Consider the following 27,148-nt stretch of genomic DNA (forward strand, 5'->3'; position numbering starts at 1 on the left):
AGGCCCTGACAGTGAGGACAAGTAGAACTCTTCAGTGGCTTCCTGGTAAGGGTACAGGGCAGTCTTCTGCATGGATAAAACTTACTAACGCATATATATGGAATTTAGAAAGATGGTAACAATAACCCTGTATACGAGACAGCAAAAGAGACACTGATGTATAGAACAGTCTTTTGGACTCTGTGGGAGAGGGAAAGGGTGGGATGATTTGGGAGAATGGCATTGAAACATGTACAATATCATATATGAAACGAGTCGCCAGTCCAGGTTCGATGCACGATACTGGATGCTTGGGGCTGGTGCACTGGGAGGACCCAGAGGGATGGTATGGGGAGGGAGGAGGGAGGAGGGTTCAGGATGGGGAACACATGTATACCTGTGGTGGATTCATTTTGATATATGGCAAAACCAATACAGTATTGTAAAGTTAAAAAATAAAATAAAAAGTAAAAAAAAAAACAAACTTGCTTCCTCGTTTTCCTATCTTCCTTTTTTTTTTTTTTTCCCTTTTAAAATCAGACCAGAATAAGATTGCCATCTTAACTCTTCATGAGCTGATGGCTTTTTAGTTAGAGGGGGTTTAGGCCACAACTGTCCTATAGAAACAGGAAACAGGTGTGAACCACATATGTGATTTTGTTTCCTACTAACCACATGAAAATAAAACATAAAAAGAGATTAATTTTAATAATCTTTTATATTCAACCCAACATATCCAAAATATTTATCACTTCATTCTGTAATCAATATTATAAAATTACTGTGCATCCTTTTTTTTTTTTTTTTTTTGCATTTCAATTTGGACTAACCACATTTCAAGTGCTCAGTAACCACATGTGTCTAGTGACTACCATATTGCATGTGTCTGTATGTGTGTGTGTTTAGTCCTGTCTGACTCTTCACAACCCCATAGACTTATAGCCTGCTAGGCTCCTCTGTCCATGGAATTTTCTGGGCAAGGATACTGGAGTGGGTTGCCATTTCCTACTCCAAGGCAACCCAGGGATTGAACCCGCATCTCCTGCATTGGCAGGAGGATTCTTTACCTTTGTGCCATCTGTATGGTGACCTACGCCTTACCATATGGCATAGGTCAGGTTTAAGACTAATTCTTCCCCTTCCCTTTCTGCCCCACCCTGACCTCCCTTAAAGCTGTCTGAGAAATTTAGGAATAAGCTAAATCACCAACCCCAGATTTTGTCAGGAGAGTGAGATGCAAACAGACAGTAAATTATCCAGTATTGTTGTCCAGCTGGTGAGTGCCACAGCCAGAGCTCAAACTCAGTTTTTCTTGATTCAATTTGTTGTTTCTTCCAATTAAACATCTAATTTATGGATTACAATTTATAAACAGAACTATTGGAGCTCAGATAAATGAAGTCACAGTGTGTTTCACCGAGAGGAATTGATAAATTCCTCAAGGAATAAAATGACAGGTTCCTGACACGATTATGTGATTGAGTGGGTAATGCACTGGCTCCTTAATACCATAAGAACCTATTCTCCTGAATTTTATGGAAAAAGAAACCTAGAGGCCTGATTTGCCATGGGAAAAAAAAGTCTATAAAAATCCTTTAATATGGCATCCTCACATTGATGTTGATGACTCTTGCATCATATATAGTACATAGTACATATAGTACATAGTACTATACTTGGCTCATAGAATCTCATAAACATTTGCTAAATCGCATTAAGCATTAGTAAATAGGAGATCAAAGCTAGAAGTAGTATTGGAAACCATCTAGTGTAAACTTTACAGAAGACAGTGGTGGCAAAGTGCCCAATAATTCAACAAATTGTAGTACCTTCTCCCTCCCTTTAATGTTTCAGATCAGAGAAGTGACTTGCTCAAGGTCATACAGCCACTAATTTCTAGAATTGCAGGTCTCTGTATATGCCTAGTGACTTTTTAAAAGCATAACTTCAATTCCTCTAATTAGACAGAATTGAATCCATATCTAAGCCATGTCTTGTGAATGGAGGGAGTTTGGAACCTCAAGATATGACATCTAAATTGGAAATTTAGAAAGCATTTACTGAGCCTGAGAGAATTATCTGTTTCTTGAGAGTGCTGTTAAAAAGCTACAAGAATGCAGTTATTTTGGATTTGTTTTAGTGCTCTTGTATTTTTAGAATTTCCCCATAAACACCTCCCTTGAGGAATATCGGCACTTGGCATGCCGTGGTACCTCAGGATGCCTTTAGCAGATGCAGTTGACAATTTGATAGAACATCTGGATTCGTGTGTTTCTGAGAAAGCCCAGGTGCCTATTCAAGATATTCTTGCTTTTTGACTCTTCAGTTTGGCTAATTCTTCCCTTCTTTCTTGAGCACAAGCAGACTTCCTAGCACAGAACCGGGCCACCTGTCAGGATGGAGTTATTTCTGCCCAAACACACGGCTAGGTTCCAGACTGCCAGTTGTTCAATACAGACTCTTTGTTCAGATAATTGAGGGCATGTTTATAAAGCAAGGGCCATAACAGCAAGGGCTGTGGAGTGGCATCCACGCTGAGAAGTTTGATGAAATCAGGCCTCCATATAACTTAGTCTAGCATGGTGATGTTGCTCTGAGAAGTGAGGTGGAAGAAAATATCCCCAGGATAAAAAAGAACAGGATGAAAAATCCTGGTTAAAAAAAAAAAGAAAAACAAACAAGATATGGATTTTTTTCCTTCCCAGACAGATTGTTAAATAGGCTTTACTTGTTCATTGGGGTCTGGTAATGAAAGTTGACAGGATATTAAGGTTATTTCAGGTTCTACTGTCTCCCAGGGTCACATAAGCCTTCTGTTATGCATGTTAATCCATCTCAGCATTCCTGCCAGGAACTGCCTAAGTAGGGCAATCGGTTTAGTATGCACCCTTCCCTTTTACAGTTTAGTTGAGAGGCAAAACCTACCAAATAGCAGAATATTCATTGAAAATCAGATGATGTTTTTCTATTCTGAAGACACAGCATCAAAATTTGTGATTAATAAATGATGCATCCGACTGCTATTTCCTCAGAAATGCAAATCAAAAAGAAGAAAGCCACATCTCCCTCCTCTCCCCATTTCTTTTTTGGTACATGCATGTGCACACATGCTCAGGTGTGCATCTGTGAAGGTACATAAAACTAAACGTTGAATTTAACTATCATAGACCGGAAATGCTGGTTGGCTCCTGCCAAGTCCAACTTGTATTCTGTCTTTCTTCCTCTTTAGGCCTACCACTTCATCGTCTGCAAACTCACCACCAAATATCCCATTAGCTATGGAAGGGGAACAACATCAGAAAGAAAATACTGGAGATATAATTAAATCTTGGTGAAAGGGAGATTGCAGAGGTGTGATTCTAGAACTAATCCTTTAGTAATGATGTGTTCCCCCTCCACAAGAGGGGCTTCTTGGTGGGGACATTCCCACACCATGGACAGAAGAGCCTGGCAGGCTACAGTCCATGGGGTCGCAGAGTCACTAAACAACAACAAAGAAACACCAACAGACATTATACTGGACAAATCCTTGAAGGAGACTGTAAACTTTTGTGATTATAAAATAACCAGAACTATTCTCATGGTTGTTGCTATTTCAACCTTAAATCGATTGTTTTCCACAACTGATGACTGTCACGGCAACAGCAAAGGGTTTGGAATTCATTTGATTGTTAGAATCCAGCCTTACCACTTACTAAATGTGTGGTCACAAGGAAGATCCTTAACCTCTCTAAGCCTCAGTTTTCTCATATATAAATAAAATGGGAATAATTGTACCTACATCTTAGGATTCTTACAAAGGTAAATGAAATATACGTACTCTTTGGCTCTGTAATTGGTGATCTTTTAATGGTCACTACAGTAATGATGAAGACAAATAAAAATTCAAGATTAGTTCTAGTGAACTGTTGCCGCCTTTTGTCTGCTTCTTAAGGGTTATGACATTATACCAGAGCAAGGTGCTATGTGCCCTAGCCTAAATGGTCAGTGCAGAAGGAAAAAATACCCCTTTTTACCCACATTTATCTTTGAACAAAACCATAAAAATAGGTTCCATTCTCTTCTCTTCTGATAAAAGCAAAATGTATTCACTCTAAGTGGCTATTAGAGGGCCAATCTCTGTATAGCCCATTCTATATAATAGGTACTCAAAACTCATTCACTCTATAATGGCTTAATATTTTCTGTACAGTGACTAGTGGTGTTGGAGGCTCCTAATAAAACATTACATCAACTCTCGTACCTCAGAATCTTTGAGGCAGATGTTTTCGTAACATCCTGTAAATACTCCAATTGTCTCAAACGGCTGAGATTTCACCTTTGTACCATTTTCAGAAATGTGCCCATTGAGTAATGGGCCTGTCGAATCTGTTTGACGTTTATTGGTGCTCAATGTGTAGGAAGGTTGGGAGATGTAGCAGAGCACACTCTAAATAAATCAATGGAAGAAAGCAAAGTAAATCACAGGGGGAAATTACAGTGTCCAAATCATTTATACACTGGTGATTACCATTTCACCTGGGTCCAACTGATGTCACACAAGAGTCTCTAAAGCCCTTGGAATCATTCGTCAACCCGCGTAAGCCTGCTCATCCAACACTTCCACGCTGCATCGCCTGTGGCAGCAGCGACTTACAATAGTCTAGTACAGGCAGATTAGTTAGCAAGGAGGGGAACATGTGGAGTAGAAAATGGATTAGATTTAGAGAGGTTCTGCTACCATTTCTGCTCTATGTCTTCTTAGGGAAGTCACTGTACATCTCTGGACCTCAGTTTCCTTAACAAGAAAATGTACGTGTATCTATGTGTTTTTGGAAGTATGTGTGTAGAAGATTGGTTGTAATTTGCATAGTTTTGAAAAGATCAGAGCCTCTGTTTCATTATTATCTAACTCAGAACTTAATATAGAAAACTGATAAAAACAGAATTTATGTTTGGGCAAAGGGACCCAGAGCAGACTGAACTTTTACCTATTTCCTATGGCAATTCCAAACAGACTTTCATAAATACCTAGAGTTCTCCTATCTATGTGTGATTACATGGTCTGTGAAGCCCTACCAACTCTAATTTTATTTGAGTCGATGGCAAATTCACCTGCACAGATACAATGTTGGATTTATGCAAATAATTTATTAGTTTTTAATTTATTAATTATTTTGCAAGTTATGAAAATAATTTATCAAGTCTTTATAGTAGTTGGTTTCAAGTCTCATGAGTCTGTAGTTTAAGTTCCTTTATATTTTACTAATTTAAAATAATAAAAATGTCCTTTGTGTATTGTTCCCACCACCTGTATTATTCTTATAACAAATGGCTAAATTGTGTTCATTTAAAACTCTAAGCTCCTTAGAGAGTCTGTTTCCAGTTAGGATGGTGAAAGTCCCAAGAGACTGTTGCGCTCATCCTGGTAATGAGAATAAGCTGGATCATCTACAAAGTCATAGATTTGTCCCCCATTAGGGACTTGAGGATTCTAAGAAACCTAAATGAATCACATTCCAGGAAACACAAGTTTTTCCTAGAAGAGCAGAGATAATCAGAGATGCCTTCAAACTAGTGGAGGAATGGGAGGTGGGGTGAATCTGACACAGACTGGGGTAAGGAAAAATCCGGCAATTACACTTCTTGGAATTTACCCAAAGAAACTGAACACTTCTGTCCACACAAAAACCTGCACATATTTATAGCAGGTTTATTCGTAATTGCCAGAACTTGGAAGCAACCAGGATATCCTTCAGTAGGTGAATAGATAATCTGTTGTACATACAGACAATGGAATATTATTTGGTGCTAAAAAGAAATGAGTTTATTAAGCCATAAAAAAACATGAAGAGATCTTAGATACGTATGTTGAGTGAAAGAAGCCAATTTGAAGATGTTATATATGGTATGATTCAAAATTATGGAGATGGTGAAAAGATCTGGGATTGCCAGAGTTTTGCAGTCAGAGGGATAAGTAGGCAGAGCACAGAGGATTTTTAGGGCAGTAAAAACACTCTGTATGACACCTAATGATAGATTCATGGTATTATACATTATAGAATATAATACAACACCAAGAGTGAACTGCAATGTAAACTATGGACTTCAGGTGATTATGGAGGGTCAGTGTAGGTTCACCAGTGATAACAAATGTACCACTCTGGTGAGGGTGCTGGTAATGAACGAAGCTCTCCATGGTTTGGGGCAGAGTGATATATTGGAAATCTCTGTACATTCCTCTCAGTTATGCTATAAACCTAAAACTGCTCAAACAAAAAAAAAGTCTTTAGACAATAATCATGTAAATATATTAAGGTATTAATGGAAAAGATGAATAAGAAACATGAATATGAACAGGGAGTCTTAGCAGAGAAATTGTAACAACAACGAAGACAAATAGAAATGTTGTAAGTGAAAAAAATAAGAGGGAGGGGACATATGTATATCTATGGCTGATTCATGTTGATGTTTGGCAGAAACCAACACAGTTCTGTAAAGCCATTATCCCTTCAATTGAAAAATAAGTAACTTAAAAAAATTATTTGATGGGATTAATACACCATGGTGATTTGTGTCCTTTTTAAAAGTAGTTTCTTTAAAAGTTACAATATATGTTTATATGTTATCCCAGTCTACCTTCAGACCACATTAAACTAGTTTACCAGCAGTGTAAAAACCTTACAACCGTAAAATTTTCTTTATACCTCTCTTATTCTTCTTGCTCATGTTATCATACATTTTACTTTTAGATATGTTAAAACCTTCAGATCATTGTTATTAATTTGCTTAAATGGTCAACAGATCGATTCAGGCTTTTCTTTTTTTTTTTTTGGTGTACCGTGTCTTTGTTGCAGCATGTAGGATTTTAGTTCCTGAGCCAGGAGTTGAACCCATGCCCCCTGCATTGGGAGTGTGGAATCTTAACCACTGGACCCCCAGGAAAGTCCCTAGGCCCTTCTTTCAAGTATCTTTCATCTTTTATTCAACATATTCAATCTTTCCTCAACCCCCTACATGTGGAATATAGTCATAATAACTGTTTTAATGTCCCTGTCTATTAATTTTATCATGTGTCATTTCTGGGTCAGTTTTAATTGATTGATTTTCCCTCTAGTTATGGATTGTATTTTCCTTCTTTGTGTGCCAGGTAGCTTTTGACTGGATGCCAGGCATTGTGAATTTAACCTTGTTGAGTGCTGTAGGCTTTTGTATTTCCATGCATATTATTGAGCTTTCTTTTGAAACATAGTTAAGTTACTTGGAAACAATTTGATCTTCATGGATGTTACTTTTAAAAGGTGAAATGAGAGCTGCATTTGATCTAGAGTTAGTTTTTCCCAGAACTGAGGCAAGGCCTGTCTTAGTACTTTAACCCAGAAGTTAGTTGGCAAATGTTTCTGTAAAGGACCAGGTGGTAAATATTTTAGGCTTTGTGAGCCATCTAGTTTCAGCTTTAACTACTCAACTCTATCATTAACTACTCAACTCTGTCATTGAAAGAAAACAGAAAATGCGTAAAGAAATGAGGGTAGCTGTATTCCAATAAAACTTTATTTACAAAAATAGGTGGCAGGCTACATTTGGCTTGGGAGCTATAGTTGCCTACCCTAATCAACCAAGCTTGATTAATGAGGTTTTCTCCCCTGGCTGTGCGGAACAGACATTATTCCTGGCCCTGATTGAATTCCGGGTGCTATTTTCTGGATTCTCTTTGAGTAGTGTCCTCACTCTTATTTGTTCAGCAGTACTTGGCGGAATAATTAAGGGGGATCCTTTCCCTGCAAACTTTGGGATTTTTCTTTCTGTGCAGTGCGCTCTCTCCCCTGTAATCTGCTCTGTGAACTGTTGGCACTCTGGCTTTCCTGAATTCCCTTCTCTATTTCCTCAACTCAGGTAGTCTGCCCTTTCTGCACCATGGTCTGTAATCTTTTTCCAGAGGGTGAATTGGGGCACTCAAAATAGTTTCCACCTTTTTGCCTCCCAGGTCTCAGGGATTGCTCTTCTTCTTTGCTTGATATCCAATATCTTGGAAGCTGGTCTTTATAGAATTTTAAGTGGTAGGGTAAAGCTGGTCCCTTTTATTTTATCTTTGCCAGAAAGTAACAATATCCCCCTGGAGAAGGAAATGGCAACCCGCTCCAGTATTCTTGCATGGAAAATTCTATGGACAGAGGAGACTGGCTGTCTGTAGTCCATGGGGCCACCAAGAGTTTTCATGATACATGAAGCTATGTCCATGAATTATTTCCCCCTGCTGCTGCTGCTGCTAAGTCGCTTCAGTCGTGTCCGACTCTGTGCGACCCCATAGACGGCAGCCCACCAGGCTCCCCCGTAGAGCTCTCTTCTGTAAGCAAAAATAAGCATCAAGCACACAACAGATGAATTTATCCATCTGTAAGAATAACACTATCTTAGAGAATGACTGGGAATTAAGTTATTGGAGAAGACTTGGGGAGTGTGCTTCCCAGGTGGTGCTAGTGGTAAAGAATCCGCCTGTCAATGCAGGGACATAGGAGACCTGGGTTTGATCCCTGGGTCAGGAAGATTCCCCTGGAGAAAGAAATGGCAACCCACCCCAGTATTCTTGCCTGAGAAATCCCATGTACAGAGGAGTCTGGTGGGCTACAGCCCATGGGGTCCTGAAGAGTCAGACATGACTGAGCACAAGCATGATGTGGAATATGCAGGTCTAATCAATCACTGTAGTATATGTTCAGAAATTAATGGTAACTGCAGAAGCTACAAAATGATCAATTAAGGTATAGCCTATCTCTCTAAAGTATTTATTAATCCTATTTATTACTATTATTTCAATCTCCACCTTTGACCCTAGAGCTGACCCTCCTTTAATGACAAAGGAAAAATTCTTTTTCCTCTCTCTTTTCATCTAGCATATAGAATGGGCATAAGAATATTTTAAAAATTTCTCAGGTAATTCTAATGTACAGCCAGGTGGTGTTAATATAACTGCATGCTGAATAACACTAATTGAAGTAGCATCTCATAGAAGAAAACACCCGATTTCAAACTGTGGCAATCATGAAAATTTTTTTTCATTCAGTAAGTGTTTACTAAAGGCTTTCTATGTACAGAACAGGTGCCCAGTGGGTATAGAATGAATAAAGGCATGGTCACTGTTCTGAGAATGCTTACCATCTAGTTGGGGAAACAAATACATGTGAAATAATTGAGCAAAAACGCAGGCTGTGGATAATTAGCTCTGGAATGGAGTGGACAAACAGCATGCTGCTGCTAAATCGCTTCAGTCGTGTCCGACTCTGTGCGGCCCCAGAGACGACGGCCCACCAGGCTCCCCCGTCCCTGGGATTCTCCAGGCAAGAACACTGGAGTGGGTTGCCATTCCCTTCTCCAGACAAATAGTATAGTCTATAAAAATTCAGGAAAGCAGAAAGTCAGAACAATCTGAAGTAGTCAAGGCAGGCTTTGTCAGAATTGGCATTTTTCTTCAAATAAAACATTTTGAAAGTCTATTAATAAGAAAACAGAAATTCTTACTTGCCAGGGACATCCTTTCTTTCTCAATTTAAGATGGATCAATGGAAACTTTGAGAACTAGTTTACACAGTACAATTAATGCTAATGATTTCCAAAAAAAGTGTCTCAGTAATTTACTTGTGTCTTCAATGTCTAGAAATTCTGTTGGCAATTTAAAAATGTTCTTTTTCCTAAAAGAAGCATATCTGATACTAGTATTATTATTATTTTATTTGAGATGAAAAGGGAGGGATACTTAACACCTAAAACTAATTAAGTGTTTTATTTTTTTGAAATCCAAGAAAGTTTTGTCATAAACACATCTCCCTATTTTCAACATGTGCCTTTATTAAAAGAAAATTTTAGTCCACATTTTCCTGATTTATTTGACCTAAATAGTGCTTTGTGAAAACTATTCAATTTTTGATCGAATTTAGCTTTTCAAAGAGCTTTAGGTCTATCTATCTATATTGATCTCTCTATCTCCTTTCAGAAAACCAAGAAATGTTTTCCCAGGAGCAGAAGCAGATGGAGACCCAAAAGATCAGATCAAAAATGTAAGCAGAGCTCTCCTCTTATCCCCATTTCCACTTCCCTTCCAAATCCCATTTGGAAGGCTGGCCCTCTTGTTTGGTGTCCTTTGCCTCCTCTGACAATGGTAAAAGGAGGCCTTTTTAAAATAGAAGCAGTGGTGCAGCACATCCTGTTCAAGGAACAGCAGTGTCTGCACTTTGTGTCTAATGCGTGAAGCAGCTGTCTGAGTTGCTTGCCCCCAAATTGCCTTTGGATAGAAGTAAACAAACATGGACATCCAATGGAGTATATTTGAAACTGACCTCTGAGGCCATCTATTTTAAGCAGATTGTAATTTTGCAAAAGACATGGCCCCATTCCAAATGTTTATTTAGTGTTGAATGGTTTCCAATTGGCTGGTTGGTCAGCTTTTTTTTTTTTTTTGATGGTGTTGAAAACAAAGATACCAATAATAGATGTTGGATTTGCACTCATCTCGGTGTACAGCTATTCATTTTTGGAGGTGCCAGAATAAAAATTCATTATGGGGAGAGAGAGGCAAATAAGTCTGGCCATATGGCAGCTGGTTTTGTGGCAACCATTATTATTTCTACCCCTCACACCTGGATGTTAACGTTGTTTAGGAAAGAGTGTTAAAGTCCCTGCCAGCATAGTTCTTTTTTATAGACTGCATACTGTGTGCAAAGCACTGGGCTGAACTTCCTGCACATGATCTGCTTTTGCCCTCACAATGACCAGAAGCAGCAAGTGTTATTACCCTCATTTTAGAGATGAGGAAACTGCACTTCAGAGACCTCCAGCTGTAAGTTTGAAGTGAGGGTTAGTCCCAAGGTTTGATTCCAGAAGTTACTGTCACTTTATTTCATGAAAGATCCACATTAACCAGATTTCCCCTCTCCTGCTTATGTGCTTATGCTGTAGCAATTCTTTCCCCTTCTACCTGTCCCTGGTATGAATTTTGGCTCCAGGATGTGACAAAGTGGATGCCTAAGGATGAATATATTTTTTTTAAGTGGTAGCATTTATTATCCAAGTACAAAAGAAAGAGTCCTTCAGGGGATTGTACATGTGACCATATTTTCCTACACATATTTAGAAAGGAGACTAAAAAAACGAAAGCAAAAATTAAAAAAAAAAAACCTCACAACTCTTCTTGCATATCATTCATCTCACTTCCCTTTGTGCACCAAATGTTAATTTGCTTCTAGAAGAGACTTCTTTAAAGAGAACCTTGGGTTAAAAAGAGCTATAGGTTAAACTAACTGCATCTTGGCTACTGAAACTGGTCCTTGGGTGCAGAAGTGAGATTTACTCAGCCTTTTTCTCTCCCTAGTTTTGGGTCTCTTTCACTGAGGCATATGAATCATCAATTTTGAGACAGCTCTTGAGGACTTTCTGTCCCAGACATCTAGAGTCACCTCCTAATGGCAAACCATTGTGAGCCAAAATGCCAAGTGCTCTTGTGCTTACAAGTCACAGCCTTCTCTGTGTAATCATCTTGGAATTACTTTCACAGCCTAAGTTCTGCGTCCGTGCAAGTGTTTTCCTCTAAGCAGCACTTTTAGGAACTTGAGGAATTGCTGAAGGTAGGGAAAAGTTTTAGGAGATCTAGATTCTAATTAACTTTTCCTGTAATTAACAGTCACCATCCCCTCTGTGCATGCAACTGAGACTCTCAAAGATAAAGGGAAGCACTGAGGAAGATAGCAGCCCAGGCTCAAAAAGCTCACAGAATTCTTCCCCTTACCAAGATTTTCTTTTAAAGTTTTTTTTGATGTGGACCATTTTTAAAGTCCCTGTTGAATCTGTTATTATATTTCTTCTGTTCCATGCTGTGTGTTTGTTTTGTTTATTTGACTGTGAGGTATGTCACAGATCCCACTGTCCTAGGTCCCTGACCAGGGATTGAACCTGTAGCCACTGCATTAGAAGGCGAAGTCCCAGCCACTGGACCACCAGGGAAGTCTCCCCATTTCCCAGGATTTTAAAGTGAAAATCATCCTAGGAATATGGGTTGCATGAGAAGGAAGGGGAAAAATGATGATTTTTTTAAAAAAGCATAAACTAGATGTTATCTTTCTCTGCAGAACTGAATAACTTTGTCATATATTAGTGAATAGATTTTCTCAATATCCCATGACATCTGTGCCTTCTTTTCTATGATGTTTAATAGTTTATTGCTGGATAGATGAGGGTTAAATATCCCAGTGCACCAATCAACTTCTCCTGTTTCCTCTTTTCTCCATTCTTTTCTGTCCAATAGACTTACCTTCCCCAAGCTCCTGGAATAGACTTTTCAGATTCTAGCTGCTCTTCATGGTGTCTGCATCACCCAGCAATTACCAGTTCTTTCCTCTTTACCTACTGAAATCCTTCCTATCCTTTGAGGCGTATTTCAAACATCACCTCCCCTCATAACGTGCTTTACACAAAATACTCCTCCAGTGGATAGTCTCGATAAATTTTCTTGGTTACTCTTGCCATAGTTAATGGTTTTCACTTTTCCAGACTGGATGGACTTCCTGTTAACTTTCTGTCTCTTCTGACTCTCATTCCAACTCTCTCTTTCAGTTTATGGGTTATACAACTTGAGTATGATCTTTCCAGTCAACAAATCTCTGTCTCCTCCGCATAAGTTGCCTCTTTGACCACTTTGACTATATTCATTCCAAGACTGCATTTTAAGGTTTCAGTGCCTTTGCCTCTGAAATCCTCTTTCTAGCACATCCTCTCATTTCCCTCTTACTCACTTATTGCTGTGGTTTCAGTCCTAGCATGCAGCAGTTTCTTTTGCTATAGAGTCTTCTTTTCAGCATCTTTCCCCTCCCATTCCTTCTGCACAGTTCACCTTCTTGTGTTATCCCTCTTCCCTAAATCACTTTTTTCCTCCCAACTGTCAATCATGTGTCCAACTTAGCCTAGTTAAGTGTGCTTCTAAGGCAGTACTTTTCTCCCTCTCCACCTTCCGACTGCTAGGCAGTTAATGTCCCTCATCTTGGCTTTGCCTTCTAAAAGCTTCTGCTGCCTCTGTCAAATACACAAGCTGTCCACCTGCCATGGCCTGTTGTGTCCAACAGACCTTGTATTAATACTAATGGAGTTAGGATTGATGCCCACCATCAGAAGAGCCACATAAGCACTCAGAGCCCAGGATAAAACTTGAGTTCAGTTGTGTTTGATTTCCACTGCCATACAGCTGCTCCCCTTCATCTGCTGGGAGTCCCTAGGTACAACCTGCCAAGACCACTGCCCACCCAGGTTCTTAACCACTCAATGAGGTCATTTTTGATTCTGAATTGTTTTGTTTCCTGGTGCCTCTCTGAGTTGCTCACTGCTATATTGTTTGCCCTTCTTTCTGCCTGACTACTGGGGCCTTGAGCTCTTCCTGCCTCCTCTTGCCTCTGAACCATTTCCTCCCATTCTCAGACTGCTCTCCTGGTTCATCTTCCCCTTTATAAGAATATGGTTTGCTCTTGCCTTTACTGTCCACTTAGGCCTTCGGGCCCTGTCTGACTTCCTGGGCTTCTGGCTTCCATTGCCTGTACAGATCCTCATCTCAGATCAATTTAATGACTGCATATCAAGCACTTACTATATATAATTCACTGTGTGATTTGTGTCAGAGATATAAAAATAAGTAATACAAGTACTTTGTCACAAGGAATTACAGTGTAATGTAAGGGTGATTTATTTGTACAAGGCAGACTATGATACATTCCCTAAATGAGATTCAAGAAAGTGAAAGGTGAAGTTCAATGTGTGTGTGTGTGTGTGTGTGTGTGTTGGGTTCTGGGTAGTGGTGAACAGGACAGTTTGCTTGGAACAGGTGACATGTAGGACTGATTTGAAGATGAATAGGGACATAGCCAAAGAAATACATGTTTGGACAGAGAGTTAAGTTTGGCTAGACTTGCAGTAGTATTTTTCAAAAGGAAGATACTACTATTTTACAGAAGTCACCCGCCACTTCTGTGACAGGTGCTTGGGATGCTGAACGTTCCACTCATTAAATGACACTGTGACCTCCAGTCACTGAGGTAAACAAACACAACTCTGACACAATTTCCAGATGCCTTGGGGATGGTACCATCCTCCTGAGCAAATCGCTGCACCATGGATGGCATATGGGAAAATCCAGAAAGATCTACTCAACTGAGGAGTTTCTGCCAAAGTAGGATTGAGTGAGAAGCTACTGAAAATCTTTAAACATGGATGACAGTCTCTAAGATACTCTTTGGAAAGCATTAGAATATTACTCTGGCAGTGAAATAGAGGACAGCAAACAAGAGAGCCTGGATTAGGGGGTGGGAAGAGTCAGAGGCTGTTGAGTAATGCAAATAAGGGATGATAGCAAATTATGCTGGATACATACATACAATGTTGCCTTCATTGGGTAAGACAACTAGTTGGATATGGGGGATAAGGGGAGTTGAGTCAACAGTGATTCTCAGGTTTTGAACCTGGTGGCTAGAGGGGCCATATACAGAAATAGGGAGGTCAGAAGGAGGAGTTGGTTTCAGGGCAAGATGATGAGCTCAGTTTGAAGCCTGTTGTGTTTGTGCAACCCAAGAGGACACTGAGTGACCGGAGTGGTGCCACCAAAGACCAGTGGCCACTTAATGAATATAAATTATGCTACTTGAAAGGCTATGTTTTTAAGGTCTTTGAGACAAATTGTTTCTTAAGCCCATCACACACTGCCACCCTCTAGTCACTTTGCATCAGCCAGCCTCCTCATCTTCCTCTTTTCTTTTCTCTCCCTTTCTCCCTCCCTCCTTCTCTCCCTTCCTTCATTTCCTCTTTCTTTTTCTTTCTTAACAATGAACTTTCATCCCAGTTCAGATCAGAATGCTCCTCAAATTGAAATCAGCATTTTGAATTAGTGACTGAGCTTTTTAATAAAATATTAGGTAATGGATGTACCAGGAATGAACTAAAAAAGATGCAAGCTTTTCTTAATGATTTCAGCTTTATTCCCTGGTGTCTCTCACCGAAGAAAGGTCATGAACAACAAGGCACAGACACATTGGATCCAGAATTGCTAAAGTAAGTTTTCTCCTCCAGCAGAGTCCCTGAGGATATTGAATCTGGCTGAGCTGTTCAAGGTTTCATATTCTCCCCCTAAGTAAATTAAATCAGGAGCACATCTCATCACAGAGATCCACACAAAAGCCTGCTATACCTTTTTGGCAAGCAGTGCTGGAAATGGAGCTTTTAGAAATTCTAAAAGCCTGCCTCCTCCAACCATCTGCGTTTGGCTGGTCCAGCTGCGTCCATGGCAGGGGTGGGGACGGGACCACGGTGGCAAATTTCATCCATGTCTGAGCCAAACAAAACCCAGATGGGCTCCTTTCAACATTTTCTCTCTTTTGCTCAGTGACTTGGTGTGTATTTCTTCCCCGAAGCAGCCAGTGATCCTTCTGGGAGTGAGTGGTTATCTAACCTTTTTCCCCCAATGTTGAACGTGCTTTAAGTGTGAGGGTAAATGAATACAAATAGGAACGTGTTGGGAAGATACAGTAGGGAAGCCTTCTGTGGCTCTGCGAGAAGATACAAATGCCGGCTTAATTAGAAAATCAATCTTGCTGTCCGGCTGATTGATTACAATCCTCTGCTGGAGGTGGGAAAGAGTCGAGTCATGACGAGATAATTTTTTCCTATTACTAAAAGGAGGCCTAATGTACATCTCTAAGCAATTCAGCGTGAAGAACTTGTTAAAAACACACCACCTTTTCCCTCTTGTTAATTGAATCTTCGAGGGAGAAGAGGAGCAATCACATAGTTTGCATTTGTGAAAACTCTTATATTTTTTTTTCCTAAGGATCCCTGAGTTCTGAGAGGTGATTTAATAACTTTATTTCTAAAAAATGGAGATTTTTTTTTATAGGATGGAGGATGGACACCTGCTTACCACATCCACAGAACACTGGCTTAAGTGATAGGGTTTATATCCCTGGAGGAAAGAGTTTACATGTTTGATGATCAGTTTACATCTCTTGGCCCTCATCAGTATCCTCATCAAAACACACTGTGAGGGTAAAAGTCAGATGTTATTTTGTCTACTTGGGTTTCCCTGGTGGCACAGATGGTAAGGAATCCAGCTATAATGCAGGAGACCTGGGTTCGATCCCTGGGTCAGGAAGATCCCCTAGAGAAGTGAGTGGTTACCTACTCCAGTATTCTTGTCTGGAGAATTCCACAGAGGAGCCTGGTGGGATACAGTCCATGGAGTTACAAAGAATTGGACGCGATTGAGCAACTAACAACTTTCACTTTTCAGATGAGAAAATAGGCTGTGAGAGTTTAACCTGACCAAGATCACATGGATGGTGAACAGAGGAGCCTGGAAGAAAAGCGATCTGTACTGCAAACCCCAGCATTTCCCACATACTGCTCGGCTTCTAAAGAAAGTCAGCAAGAGTAGCTGACCCATCTGTGTTCTCTCTCTTGCCTTCTATTGGTTCTGTGGTCAGATCTGCTTTTCATGCCCCATCCTGCACACATTCTAAATCCAGAAGATAAGTTTTGATTGAACAGAGTTCTCATAGTTCTGATCTGCATTTCTCATATTTCCAGTCTTGAAAAGGCAAAGCTTCTTCCTTCAATTGTGGAGCGCCATCAGCCATCTCTCTATTGCTTAACTCTTCTACTTTATTTGTCATTTCGCAAATGTGAATAATGATGCAGCTATAGCTCTCTTCCCCTAAGGATGATCTCTACTGATACTCTTTCTGCAGAAAAGCCTCTGAAAACACTTGCTGCAAATGAAATTGGAAGAAAGATTTTAGAAACCTTCCTAGCTTAAAGGATACTAAGAAAAAAGACTTCAGGTCTAGGAGATCCTAGAAGAATGTCCTCTGCTACTTAGAAACCCTTTCCTTGGGTTCTTTCTTGTCCCACAGTATCTCACTTATTCAATAGGTTTTTATTCCAGGCTTTCCCCCAACCCATATTGACCCTTAATCTTGAGCTAAAACATTTTCTCCCTCATTTCAGTGAAGTTTTGCAATTCAGGCATTTCATGCACTCTCACATGTGGATTACATTTGTACTATTTAATCATTTCCAAAAGCCCACAGTCAAGACCAAGCTTATTAGTTAAATGGAACCAACGTTCTCTGGGCAGTGTTCATCCCAAACTTCATTTTATGAGAAACACAGTGAGGCTTGTTATTAAAATCAAGAGATATTATTTGTTTCAACGGTCAAAGACTGCAAGAATAATGAAATTATGCAATAATTTTAAGATTTCATTTTGGGTACTCACTTCAGCATAATGAACTTTATTATATAATGCTGCAATCATTAAAATAAACCCTTAAAAACAGACTCAGAGAAGGCCATCAGCCATCATTCCATCAAACTCACCTAACTAAAAGAAAAAGAGCAGATGTGACTTCTGTAGCATCATGTATATGGAAATCTCTGACCTATAAAAGAAACGTATACTTTATAAGGAGCATTTATTTGAGGTACCTGTGTTTTCTTCACTCTGTGATCCTCTAGGTGTGGTGCTAAAAGGCAGTGAAATATCTTGAGTACTGGAAGCAGAAGGAAGAATGCCCAAACCCAGAGCTGTTGAGAACAGTGTGTGTGTGTTTGTATGTGTATGTGAGAATTCAAGGAGAACAATACAATTTCAGTGTATTCTGTACATTGTAGGCTTTTACCACTGTTGTGTGGAACACACTTTGCATATTTTTGGGTAGAGCTTAATTATTATGATTTTACTTCCGAAGCCGAAGGTTGTGCTATTCAACCCAATTTACGAATGGGGAAACTGAGGCGAGAGACAGTAGATCATTTCCCCAAGGTCACACAGATAAGTCTTGGCACATCCAGGAGATCGTTCCTGTGCTCTAACTGTAAAGCTTGTGCTTTAACCTGCTGTGTACAGTATACTGTCTGTAATTATACATATAGAAATAACCAATGGGAAAAGAAACGTGGTACTTGAATTTGACACTGTCTCACAAAGTATGTTGCCTACGGATTCATGTATAAAAATCAACTGTTAATTTGAAAACTGGTGATGGTTTGGGTTTCGTTTGCTCTGAGGCTTGATGTGTGCGTGTGTACTAAGTCACTTCAGTCATGTCTGACTCTTTGCAACCCCACAGACCATATAGCCCTCCAGGTTCCTCTGTCCATGGAATTCTCCAGGCAAGAATACTAGAATGGGTTGCCAGTCCCCTCTCTAGGGGATCTTCCTGACCCAGGGGTTGAACCAGGTCTCCTGCATTGTGGACAGATTTTTTACCATCTTCCTTTACCAGGGAAGCCCTGAGGCTTGGTAGAGCTCATAAAATACAGCTGATTCTTAAAAATGTCTTTCCCTTAAGTATGGAGGTATAAAAATGTTTAAAATGTGTTAAAATTTTGAGGTAAATTAGCCATGGATTTATGACACAATAATATTTTCAAACGCTCCAAAATTTTACGGAGGGCTTCACATTTCAGTGATATTTCTTTAAATACAAAGAACTTCATGGAACATCTTGAGATAAGATTCCTACCTTAAGATTTTGCCTCCCCCTTTCTTCTTTGGTTTTGAGAGAAATCAGAATTTGCTCACTTTGTGTTATCACTGACCTTGTAAACATACTTAAGGTAAAAATGATGGCAGAATCAACTCAGAATACTTGAACCTTAGGAGGTGGGGTTTGGCAAAAACATAGCCTGTTGAAGAACAAAACTAGATGGTTTTAGGAATCTGTAGTAGTCCCTTGCACTGTCATATGCTTAGGAAATATTTATTAACATTTTTGGAAATGACTAAGATCCTCTTGGTTAGACTAGTGTTTTCTCTATTTGTGGTTTTGTATTTATTTCTGAGTAATCCCAGATAACAATGGTAAACCAAAAAATCAGGCAACAAACCCTTTGAGTATACTAGTTTTATGCAAATTTAGATGGTATTATGAGAAAAGAATGTAGATCACTCCTGAAAAAGAAAAGGAAGGTTAAACGTTTCCACAGCATCTTTGGCCTCAAATGCAACTCAGTCTACACTCCTCTCCCAAATCCCATTTGCAGTGTTTGTCATGTGATGTGGGAAATCACTGGGAAGACCTGTGGAGGTGTCATATGTCAATAACTGCTGCAGATGGCCAGACACTTAAGTTTATTTTCTCAGTGACTCTTTCCCAAACCAGTGAGTGAGCTAGGAGAGACATCACTGCTCACATTTCACAGAAAAGTTCACAGAGATGTTAATAACATATTCAATATATATGAATAGCAATAGTATCATCAGGAGTTGACTCTAAGATTGCTCCATTCCAAAGCCCAGCCTCTTTTCACTTTTCGTGAATTTCTCTACATTTCATGAATGTTTCTAGTGACTATTTTATACTTGCCTCCTTCTTTTAGAAGAGCGAGTGTGAGACTATAAGGTTTGGATAAGAGAGTAACATTGAATAGGCAAGGTAAGATTGAGCCATTTATAGGCTCAACTAGAGATTTCATAAATAGCTACAATTGACAGATTTCAACTGCAGACAGATGGTAGTTTTGGCAAGGATCAGCTCAATTCCTCGAAGGTAGTTCTGTGCTACCAGAGCTGGTCTGCTCTACACTCCTTTGGGCTGGCTCAGCATGGAGTACGATGAGGAGGTTTCATCTGGCTGGACTGAATCTTAATATTTCACAATGTCAGAAATGAAATGAAAGGAAAGCTAATATACTTTGTATGTTACTTCCTCTTCCTAGAGATATTATCACAAAGGGACCTGGAATGTAGGTTGAAGAGATATATACTTGAAATTCCTATCTTCTCTCAGTAATTATTGATACTTGTGGCCAGCACAGATTCAACTTATTTTTAGATCAAATATACAGTTGGTAAACGAACTATATTTTAGGCTTGAATTAAACTCATTTTTCCTTCCAGTCTGTCCCAAATCTAATTGATTGGGCACCTTTCCACTTCATATTCTTGTTTATTTAGAGGAAATATAATACATATGTTTCACATTCATTTATATTTAATTTATCAAACTGCTATTTGGCAAGCAGCATATGGTGTCTCCTAGAAGATTCTTGAGGTGCTTACGATAAGATTTGGCTCTGCTAATCAGGACATGGAGAAGGGCATGGCAACCGACTCCACTATTCTTGCCTGGAGAATCCCATGGATGGAGGATCCTGGTGGGCTACAGTCCACGGGGTCACAAAGAGTTGGACATGGCTGAAGTGACTTAGCACGCACACACGCAATCAGGACATAGTATGATGTCTGGAGAGAAACAAAGTTCCCAAAGGGCTCTAAGTCAGCTCAAAGCTCCATTCAAAACTGGTTATGAAAGACTGAGTTTAGAAGAGTTCTTTTGTACAATTCACTGCTCTCTGAAACAGCCAGGAGAGATTGCTGGATAAAGGGTTACTGGACTCCTCAAACAGCTTGGTTTAATGTTTATCGTCCAGCCACAAATGAACAGATTGATAAATATACTATTTTATTTATGCACTATATACTAAACATTATGTGCTCTGCATACATAGTAAGTAGAACATTAAGGATTTGACTACATAAAAATTAAAAGTATATGATTAACTGGTAAGTAATATTGGCAACAAATGTGCCAAAGGCTAGTATATTTAATAAATGCAAAAGTATATTTGAAAATAATAATGTAAATATCCCACTAGAAAAATGAATACGACAGAAGGAAACACATGTAAACACACACACATATAAATGGGAAATTAACTTGTGCAAAAAATTTGGTTTTATTAATACTCAAATGATACAAATTAAAACAAAATGAGATATAATTTTTAAACTAGCAAATTTGCAAAATAATGTTAAAACATTAAATGCTACCAGGAGTTTTTTTTTTTAACATAATCTGTAGGTTGAATTGCAAACTAGTATAATTTTCCTAGGAATGCATTTAACAATATGAATAACATTCTTAAAAGAGTTCATGTCCTTTCATGCAATAATTTTACTTCTAGGAATCTGTCCAAAGTTGTGGGCAAAGATTTATATGCAAAAGTATTTATTGCATTGCTGTTTCTAATATTAAAAATAAAAAAAGCCAACTTTTCTAATAATGGAATTAAGTTATGGCTAAACAGGGTATATTGCATAAGCTATTATTCATTTACTAATATCACACTATAGCATTTAATGTCATGAGGAAATGCTATTGTATAAATGAGAAAAAACAGAAAATGAACTCATATATGATTCTAACTTTGCAAAAATAAAACCAGATACACAAATGCATGAAAATATGTATTAAAAGAAACCAGTTGTTATCAATTATGTGATTTTATTTTTATTCTTTATAATTTTCTGCCTTTTAAAAATAATGAGCATGTGTTAACTTTATAATCATAAAACATTAAATATTGCTTATAGCGAAGGAATTCTTTGAATTTCCAGTAGGCTAAAGCAGTAGAAGTGGTATATTCATCAAAAACTGATATGGTGTTTTTTGGGTTTTTTTGATGTCCATTAAATAACTCTCCTTTTCTCATGTTTTCATGGCAATAGTGGCGCCAGCTTTGAAAAGATCTATAAATGAAGCTTTGTTTTCATACAAAAATGATAATCTAGAAGAAAACGCATTCACTCTACCTAGTCAGTTAGAAAAAATCTCCCACAATTCATGTTAGAAAAATTTTCTGATTTCTGAATAAAATTTAGTTGGAAATTTCTTTAGGTACCTTCAGTTGATTGAGTTCAGTTCAGTCGCTCAGTCATGTCTGACTCTGCGACCGCATGGACTGCAGCATGCCAGGCTTCCCTGTCCACCACTAACTCCCTTAGCTTAAAGGAAAATAGTTATTTGAATAAGCCAGTTATCTTAAAAAAATTTTTTACATCTTTTCAGAAGGTATTTCCCCCATGAGTTTAGACTTGATTGACTTGATTTATCTACCTTATTAGGGAGAAGGGAATTTGGATACACAGCATAAGAAGATATAGTTGAGAAACTGGAAACTTTTTACAAACAAAATCTAGTCTGGAGAGATAACAGGATGTGGGAGTGAATTAAAACCTGGGGTTGCATTTTAGTTCTGCCACCTCAAAGATGTGTGAGCCTGTTCCATCAGGCTATAGTTCTCATCTACCTCAAAGGGTTCTTGTGAGGAATACATGTATATGTGTGAATTGTTATTGTTATCATACAATCTATGGAAGATGTACTAGAAATCAAGCTCCTGTTTTATCTTAATATTGATGAGTTGGACCAGAAGTTTCTTGGTAGAAGTTTCTTGGTAGAAGTCATCGAAACTTGTTAGAAGTCACTGAAACTTTCACTCCAATCTTTACAAATGTCCCCAGAAATTTTAATTTATGCTAAGAAGTATGGATGCCATACTTTTTGTTTGCTGGTAGTCCTACTGTCCAATCGCTCTGAATGCCCTGAAGATCAAATATTCTTTAAAATATATGTTTTTATATTTACAGTAAACTCTAAAAGAAATGAAATAGTCCACACATCTATTTTATAGCCACCTCATGTTTGTGTGCACCTTAATTTAAAAATAAATCAACCAGCTGAATGTAATATTTGTGAAGAAAACTTATCATTTTATAATTTTTAAAAGTTAGAAATAAAAAGTGCTCTGGATCAAAGTGTGTAGTGAAGAAGCCATGTCTCAGCTCGAGGAGCTTAGTGGATGGGCTTGCAGAGACAGACCCTCAAGAGAAAGTAGAGTCTGCCTGTGGGAAAAGCAGTTGACAACTATTTGTCACAACAACACACAGTAGGATATTTTTTTACCTCACTGCGAGGCTTGTGGGATCTCAGTTCCCTGACCAGGGTTCAAACCTGGGCCCTTGGCAGTGAGAACACAGAGTCCTAAACACTGTGCTGCAAGGGAATTCCCCCACAACTGGATTTTACACTCCAGGCAGTAGATGTTGGACAACCCCAGCCAAGGAGAACCAAGAGTTATCAGTTTAAATTCATGAAATGGCAAAGACATTTCTGGAAAAAAAATTGAACTTTTTTTTCCCTTGATAGCAGATTCAAATAAAAGGTCAGGAATGCTCATAGACACTGAGGCAGGCCAGATGTAGAGGGAAAACCAGGACCTCTTGTTTGCTTCTTTGTTTATGCTTCCTGTAAGTTGAATTTGGGCTTCTTAATAAGAACTTACATTTTGTTTAATTTCTGTTCTTACTGAGGTTTCTTTTTGTATGATAAGATAGTATAAGCATAATTTTCTTAATAATGACTGATTTTTTATGCATATAAACTTCAAGTGGGAAGTATGTATTCTATTTTAAAAATGTGAATTGAGTAACATGACAAAGAGCATTGTGCTACTCCAGAGATTCATTATAGAATTAGTGAGCCTCTGGAATATTTCAATCTAGAAGCCGTTAGGTGGGGATGAGCAGGAGTGACTACTGAACAGGAAGGAGGTGAGGTGGCAGAGTCGGGGTGGGGCAGGCTGGGACATCAGAACCTGAGTAAGGTGGAGGCATCCTCGTGAAGGTGGGGAAACTGGCAGCATCAGGAGACTGAGTACATATAGGGAGACTGACACAATAAGTAAATAAATTAATGATGGTTTTATGCTATTTAAGAAGAAAGTTATAAATGTAGTAGAGGAAAAAAATGCAATGAACCGTGTGATATTAGATTGGAATCGGAGGTCTGATGTGAACTCATTGTTACACACGCACACACACTCACACACACAACCCTTTAGCTTCCTAGCTCTGGTCATTGAGAGGCCCCCTGAGCCCTGGCATCCCAGTCACAATAAGCACCTCTAGTGGCCAAATCTTGATTTCAAAGTACCATTCTTTACTAAAAGAAGCTGTGATTGTTTGGAGAAATGACTGATTCCAAGACTGGGCCAGAGAAGGTATAAAAGAAACCTGGAATATCTTATTGCCCTAGGATGTAGGAAGTACTCAAAGGATGGTGGAACATGATGACAGAAACCTCTATGAAAGGACTCACATGAGCACTGGATAATCTGAACTTCAAAATAGATAATCTTAGTAAAGGATTATAACTCATTGAATAAAATAGGCTCCTTGAGTCCATACTAATACATCAATGGACAAATAATTGAGAAAGGTGGATGCTGACTAATGAAAGTAGAAAGAATATTTACATTAGAAAATTACCATTTGGCAACCATTACAGTAGTAACTAAGCCAGGAAACATCTATGAGTATTAGAACCAAGGGAGTAAAAGTTTGATGAGGAGAAAATATAGTCTCAAAGAAGTACCTACTATGAAGTATTTACATATTAATAAAAAAAAGAGTAACTTGAATAAACCTGGGCGATACCATCTTAATCCAATTATCAAAGTTAACCTTACCAGAAAAGAGACACAAGAAATTGTGACCACTTTATAGGACTTCTGAGACTTTACTGCCAAAGATAGATAACCTCGATTTAATCATGAGAAAACATCAGGCAGATTCAAATTGAGGGACATTCTACAAATAACTGGCATGCAGTTTTCATCAAGGACTTGGATATTATAGAAAGACTGGGGAGCTATTCCATATTGAAGGAGACTAGAGACACAAAGAACTAGATGTTTAAGTCTGTACTGGATCCTTTTGCTATGAACAAACAACATTATTGGAAAACTCAGTGAAAATTGAATGGGGTCTGATATTAGATGTTTTGTTGTTGTTCAGTCACTAAGTGGTGTCCAACTCTTTGCGACTGCATGGACTGCAGCACGCCAAGCTTCTCTGCCCTTCACTATCTCTCGGAGTTTGCTCAAACTCATGTCAATGATACCATCCAACCATCTCATCCTCTGTCACCCCCTTCTTCTGCCCTCAATCTCTCCCAGCATCACAGTCTTTTCCAGTGAGTTGGCTCTTTGCATCAGGTGGCCAAAGTATTGGAGCTTCTTCATCAGTCCTTCCAATGATTATTCAAGGTTGATTTTCTTTAGGATTGACTGGTATATTAGAGACAGTAGTCCTGTATCATGTTAATTTCCCCATTTCAATGGCTTTATTTTAATTATGCAGAAGAATGCCTTTGTCTGGAGGAAATTTATGCTAAATTCTTGAGGAGTTATATGATAGTATGTTGGTAACTTTAAAATGGTTTAGGAAAAAAACAATTTTTGTACTGTGTTTGCAGCATTTTTATAATTCTAAAATAATTTCAAAATAAAAATTAGCTTTAGTCTGAAAAAAATGAATAAGAAGTGCCCTCTGTCCTCAGAGAGGCTATTGTATAGTTGAAGGGCCATGACAACAAAGGTGAAGTCAGCAGGGTAAAGAGGGAGGCAGTCTGGTGACATGGTTACTTTTTGGGCTCTGGAGCCAAATGGCCCATCTCCAATAGTAGCCCTGCCATTACCAGCCAGGAGACCTTAAGGGGATGGAATAAAGTTTGAGGGACTCAGTTTTCTTCTCTATAAAAAGTGGATGATAATAGTATAACCTTATAGGGTAATGTGAAGTTTATAGAGCATAAGGCAAGTGCATAATACATGATAGCAATTATATTACTGCTGCTGCTAAGTCACGTCAGTCGTGTCCGACTCTGTGTGACCCCACAGACGGCAGCCCACCAGGCTCCCCCATCCCTGGGGTTCTCCAGGCAAGAACACTGGAGTGGGTTGCCATTTCCTTCTCCAATGCAGGAAAGTGAAAAGTGAAAGTGAAGTTGCTCAGTCATGTCCGACTTTTAGCGACCCCATGGACTGCAGCCTTCCAGGCTCCTCCATCCATGGGATTTTCCAGGCAAGAGTACTGGAGTGGGGTGCCATTCCCTTCTCCATATTACTAGTTATTGGCAATTAAACTCATGATTATTTGTAGTCAGAGAGATGCATCTAAATTCAAGCCCTGCCACTTTCTATGTGACCTTGAGCAAGTTACTCATTTTTCTAAGGTTCAGGTTCCCCACTGAAAACAGAAATAATGATCATGTTAATGAGTACCAGTAACAGAATAGGTGTGAGAATTAAATAAGATAATGCAAAATGCTTAGCACTTTCTAAGCACTTTCTAAATGTGTTATTGTCGCATAAATACAAGATGAAATATTAATAGAATAAATTCCATCAGATAAATTAAAAGCATGTGGCAGTTCTGAGAAGAAGGAAAAACCATCTGGGTAGAAGTAAGGGAAAAGCACTAGGTTGTAGAATTCTCTGGAACAACTGAGAAGTTTTTACTCTGATTAACAGATGCTAAGACTAGAAGTAGGGCAGGAGCAGTAGGAAAGAGGAAGAAGGAATGTGGTGGTCAAGGGAGAAACAAGAGTCATTTGTGATCTCTCAGCATTAACAGACAACATGCAGCCAGGAAGGAAGAGCCAGTGTGTGGAAAAGACACTGGATTAAAGTGTTGAGGGGATGCAGCAGGAAATGAAATTGGCTCTAGAGAGAGATTTCTTTTCTAGAGAAAAGGAGACTGGAATGAGCAAGTGTAGATGCTGAGCTGATGATGGAAGTCTATGAGCAAATGAGATTTCCAAGAAGGACTGCCCAAGAGATAAGGAAGGAAGAGGTAGGGGCAGAACCAGGGAAAATGCCTTCATTTAGGGAGGGCGAAGGGAGGATGGAAGTGTTGGGTAGGTGTGAGGGTGAGGAAGAGAGAGAAGTGGTGAATGAATTAGGAAGATGCTAAGTAAGAGGCAAGGGGTAGCTTCATTCAGAGAAAGAATGCAGAGGGTTGAGAAGAATAAAGGGTGGGAGAAAGATACTATATTATTTACCTAGCTGGTTGTTGCCAAGTTGCAGGAAGGAAGTAAAAGCCAGACTCCCAGGGGTTAAGTGCCAGGGAGAGCATATCTGAGTAAAAGGGGCAGGACTTGGAGGAAACTTCTTGGAATTCTAATGCCAAGGCAGACATACCAGGAAGCAGATAAGCTTTCAGTTTCAATCCCCTCACTCTCCCAGACCTTTCCCAGGGCCTAGGATGTACTAGCAGTGCCTTTCTATGGTTATGTAATCTGTAAAACTTACACACTGAAGATATTTGACTTTGTCTGTTTAACAAAATCCCACAGACTAGGTGGCTTAAACAACAGAAATGTATTTATCACGGTTCTGAAGGCTGGGAACTCTAGTCAGTACCAACATGGTCAGGTGGAGCCCTCTTCCTGGTGTGCAAGATAGCATCGTGTCTCCCTATTTTCTCACAATGTGGGGGTGGGAGGGATGAAGGAGAGAGGGAAAGACAGAGAGATCCTCT

General features: G+C 39.1%; 1 protein-coding gene across 4 annotated transcripts in view; it reads left to right on the forward strand.

Annotated features, from left to right (window-relative positions):
• Window positions 1-27,148, forward strand: part of LOC147379565 (uncharacterized) — a 553,375-nt gene that overhangs the window by 462,808 nt on the left and 63,419 nt on the right. For 2 of the 4 annotated variants that reach the window (XR_015133777.1, XM_086319037.1), the window contains 3 exons: window positions 9,950-10,013; window positions 14,959-15,036; window positions 16,271-16,399. Coding sequence is in view for 2 of the 4 variants with exons in the window: in XM_086319037.1 (XP_086175163.1) it covers window positions 9,950-10,013; window positions 14,959-15,036; window positions 16,271-16,274 (146 nt within the window). In the remaining 2 variants the exon portion in view is untranslated. Of the gene's footprint in view, window positions 1-9,949; window positions 10,014-14,958; window positions 15,037-16,270; window positions 16,400-27,148 lie in introns of those variants that run through there. The other 2 variants (XR_015133778.1, XM_086319040.1) reach the window with 1 other exon arrangement.

Source organism: Bos grunniens, chromosome 1 (assembly GCF_055505025.1).
Source record: "Bos grunniens cultivar Pamir isolate PY7600 chromosome 1, Bosgru_T2T1.0, whole genome shotgun sequence".
Lineage (NCBI taxonomy): Eukaryota > Metazoa > Chordata > Mammalia > Artiodactyla > Bovidae > Bos > Bos grunniens.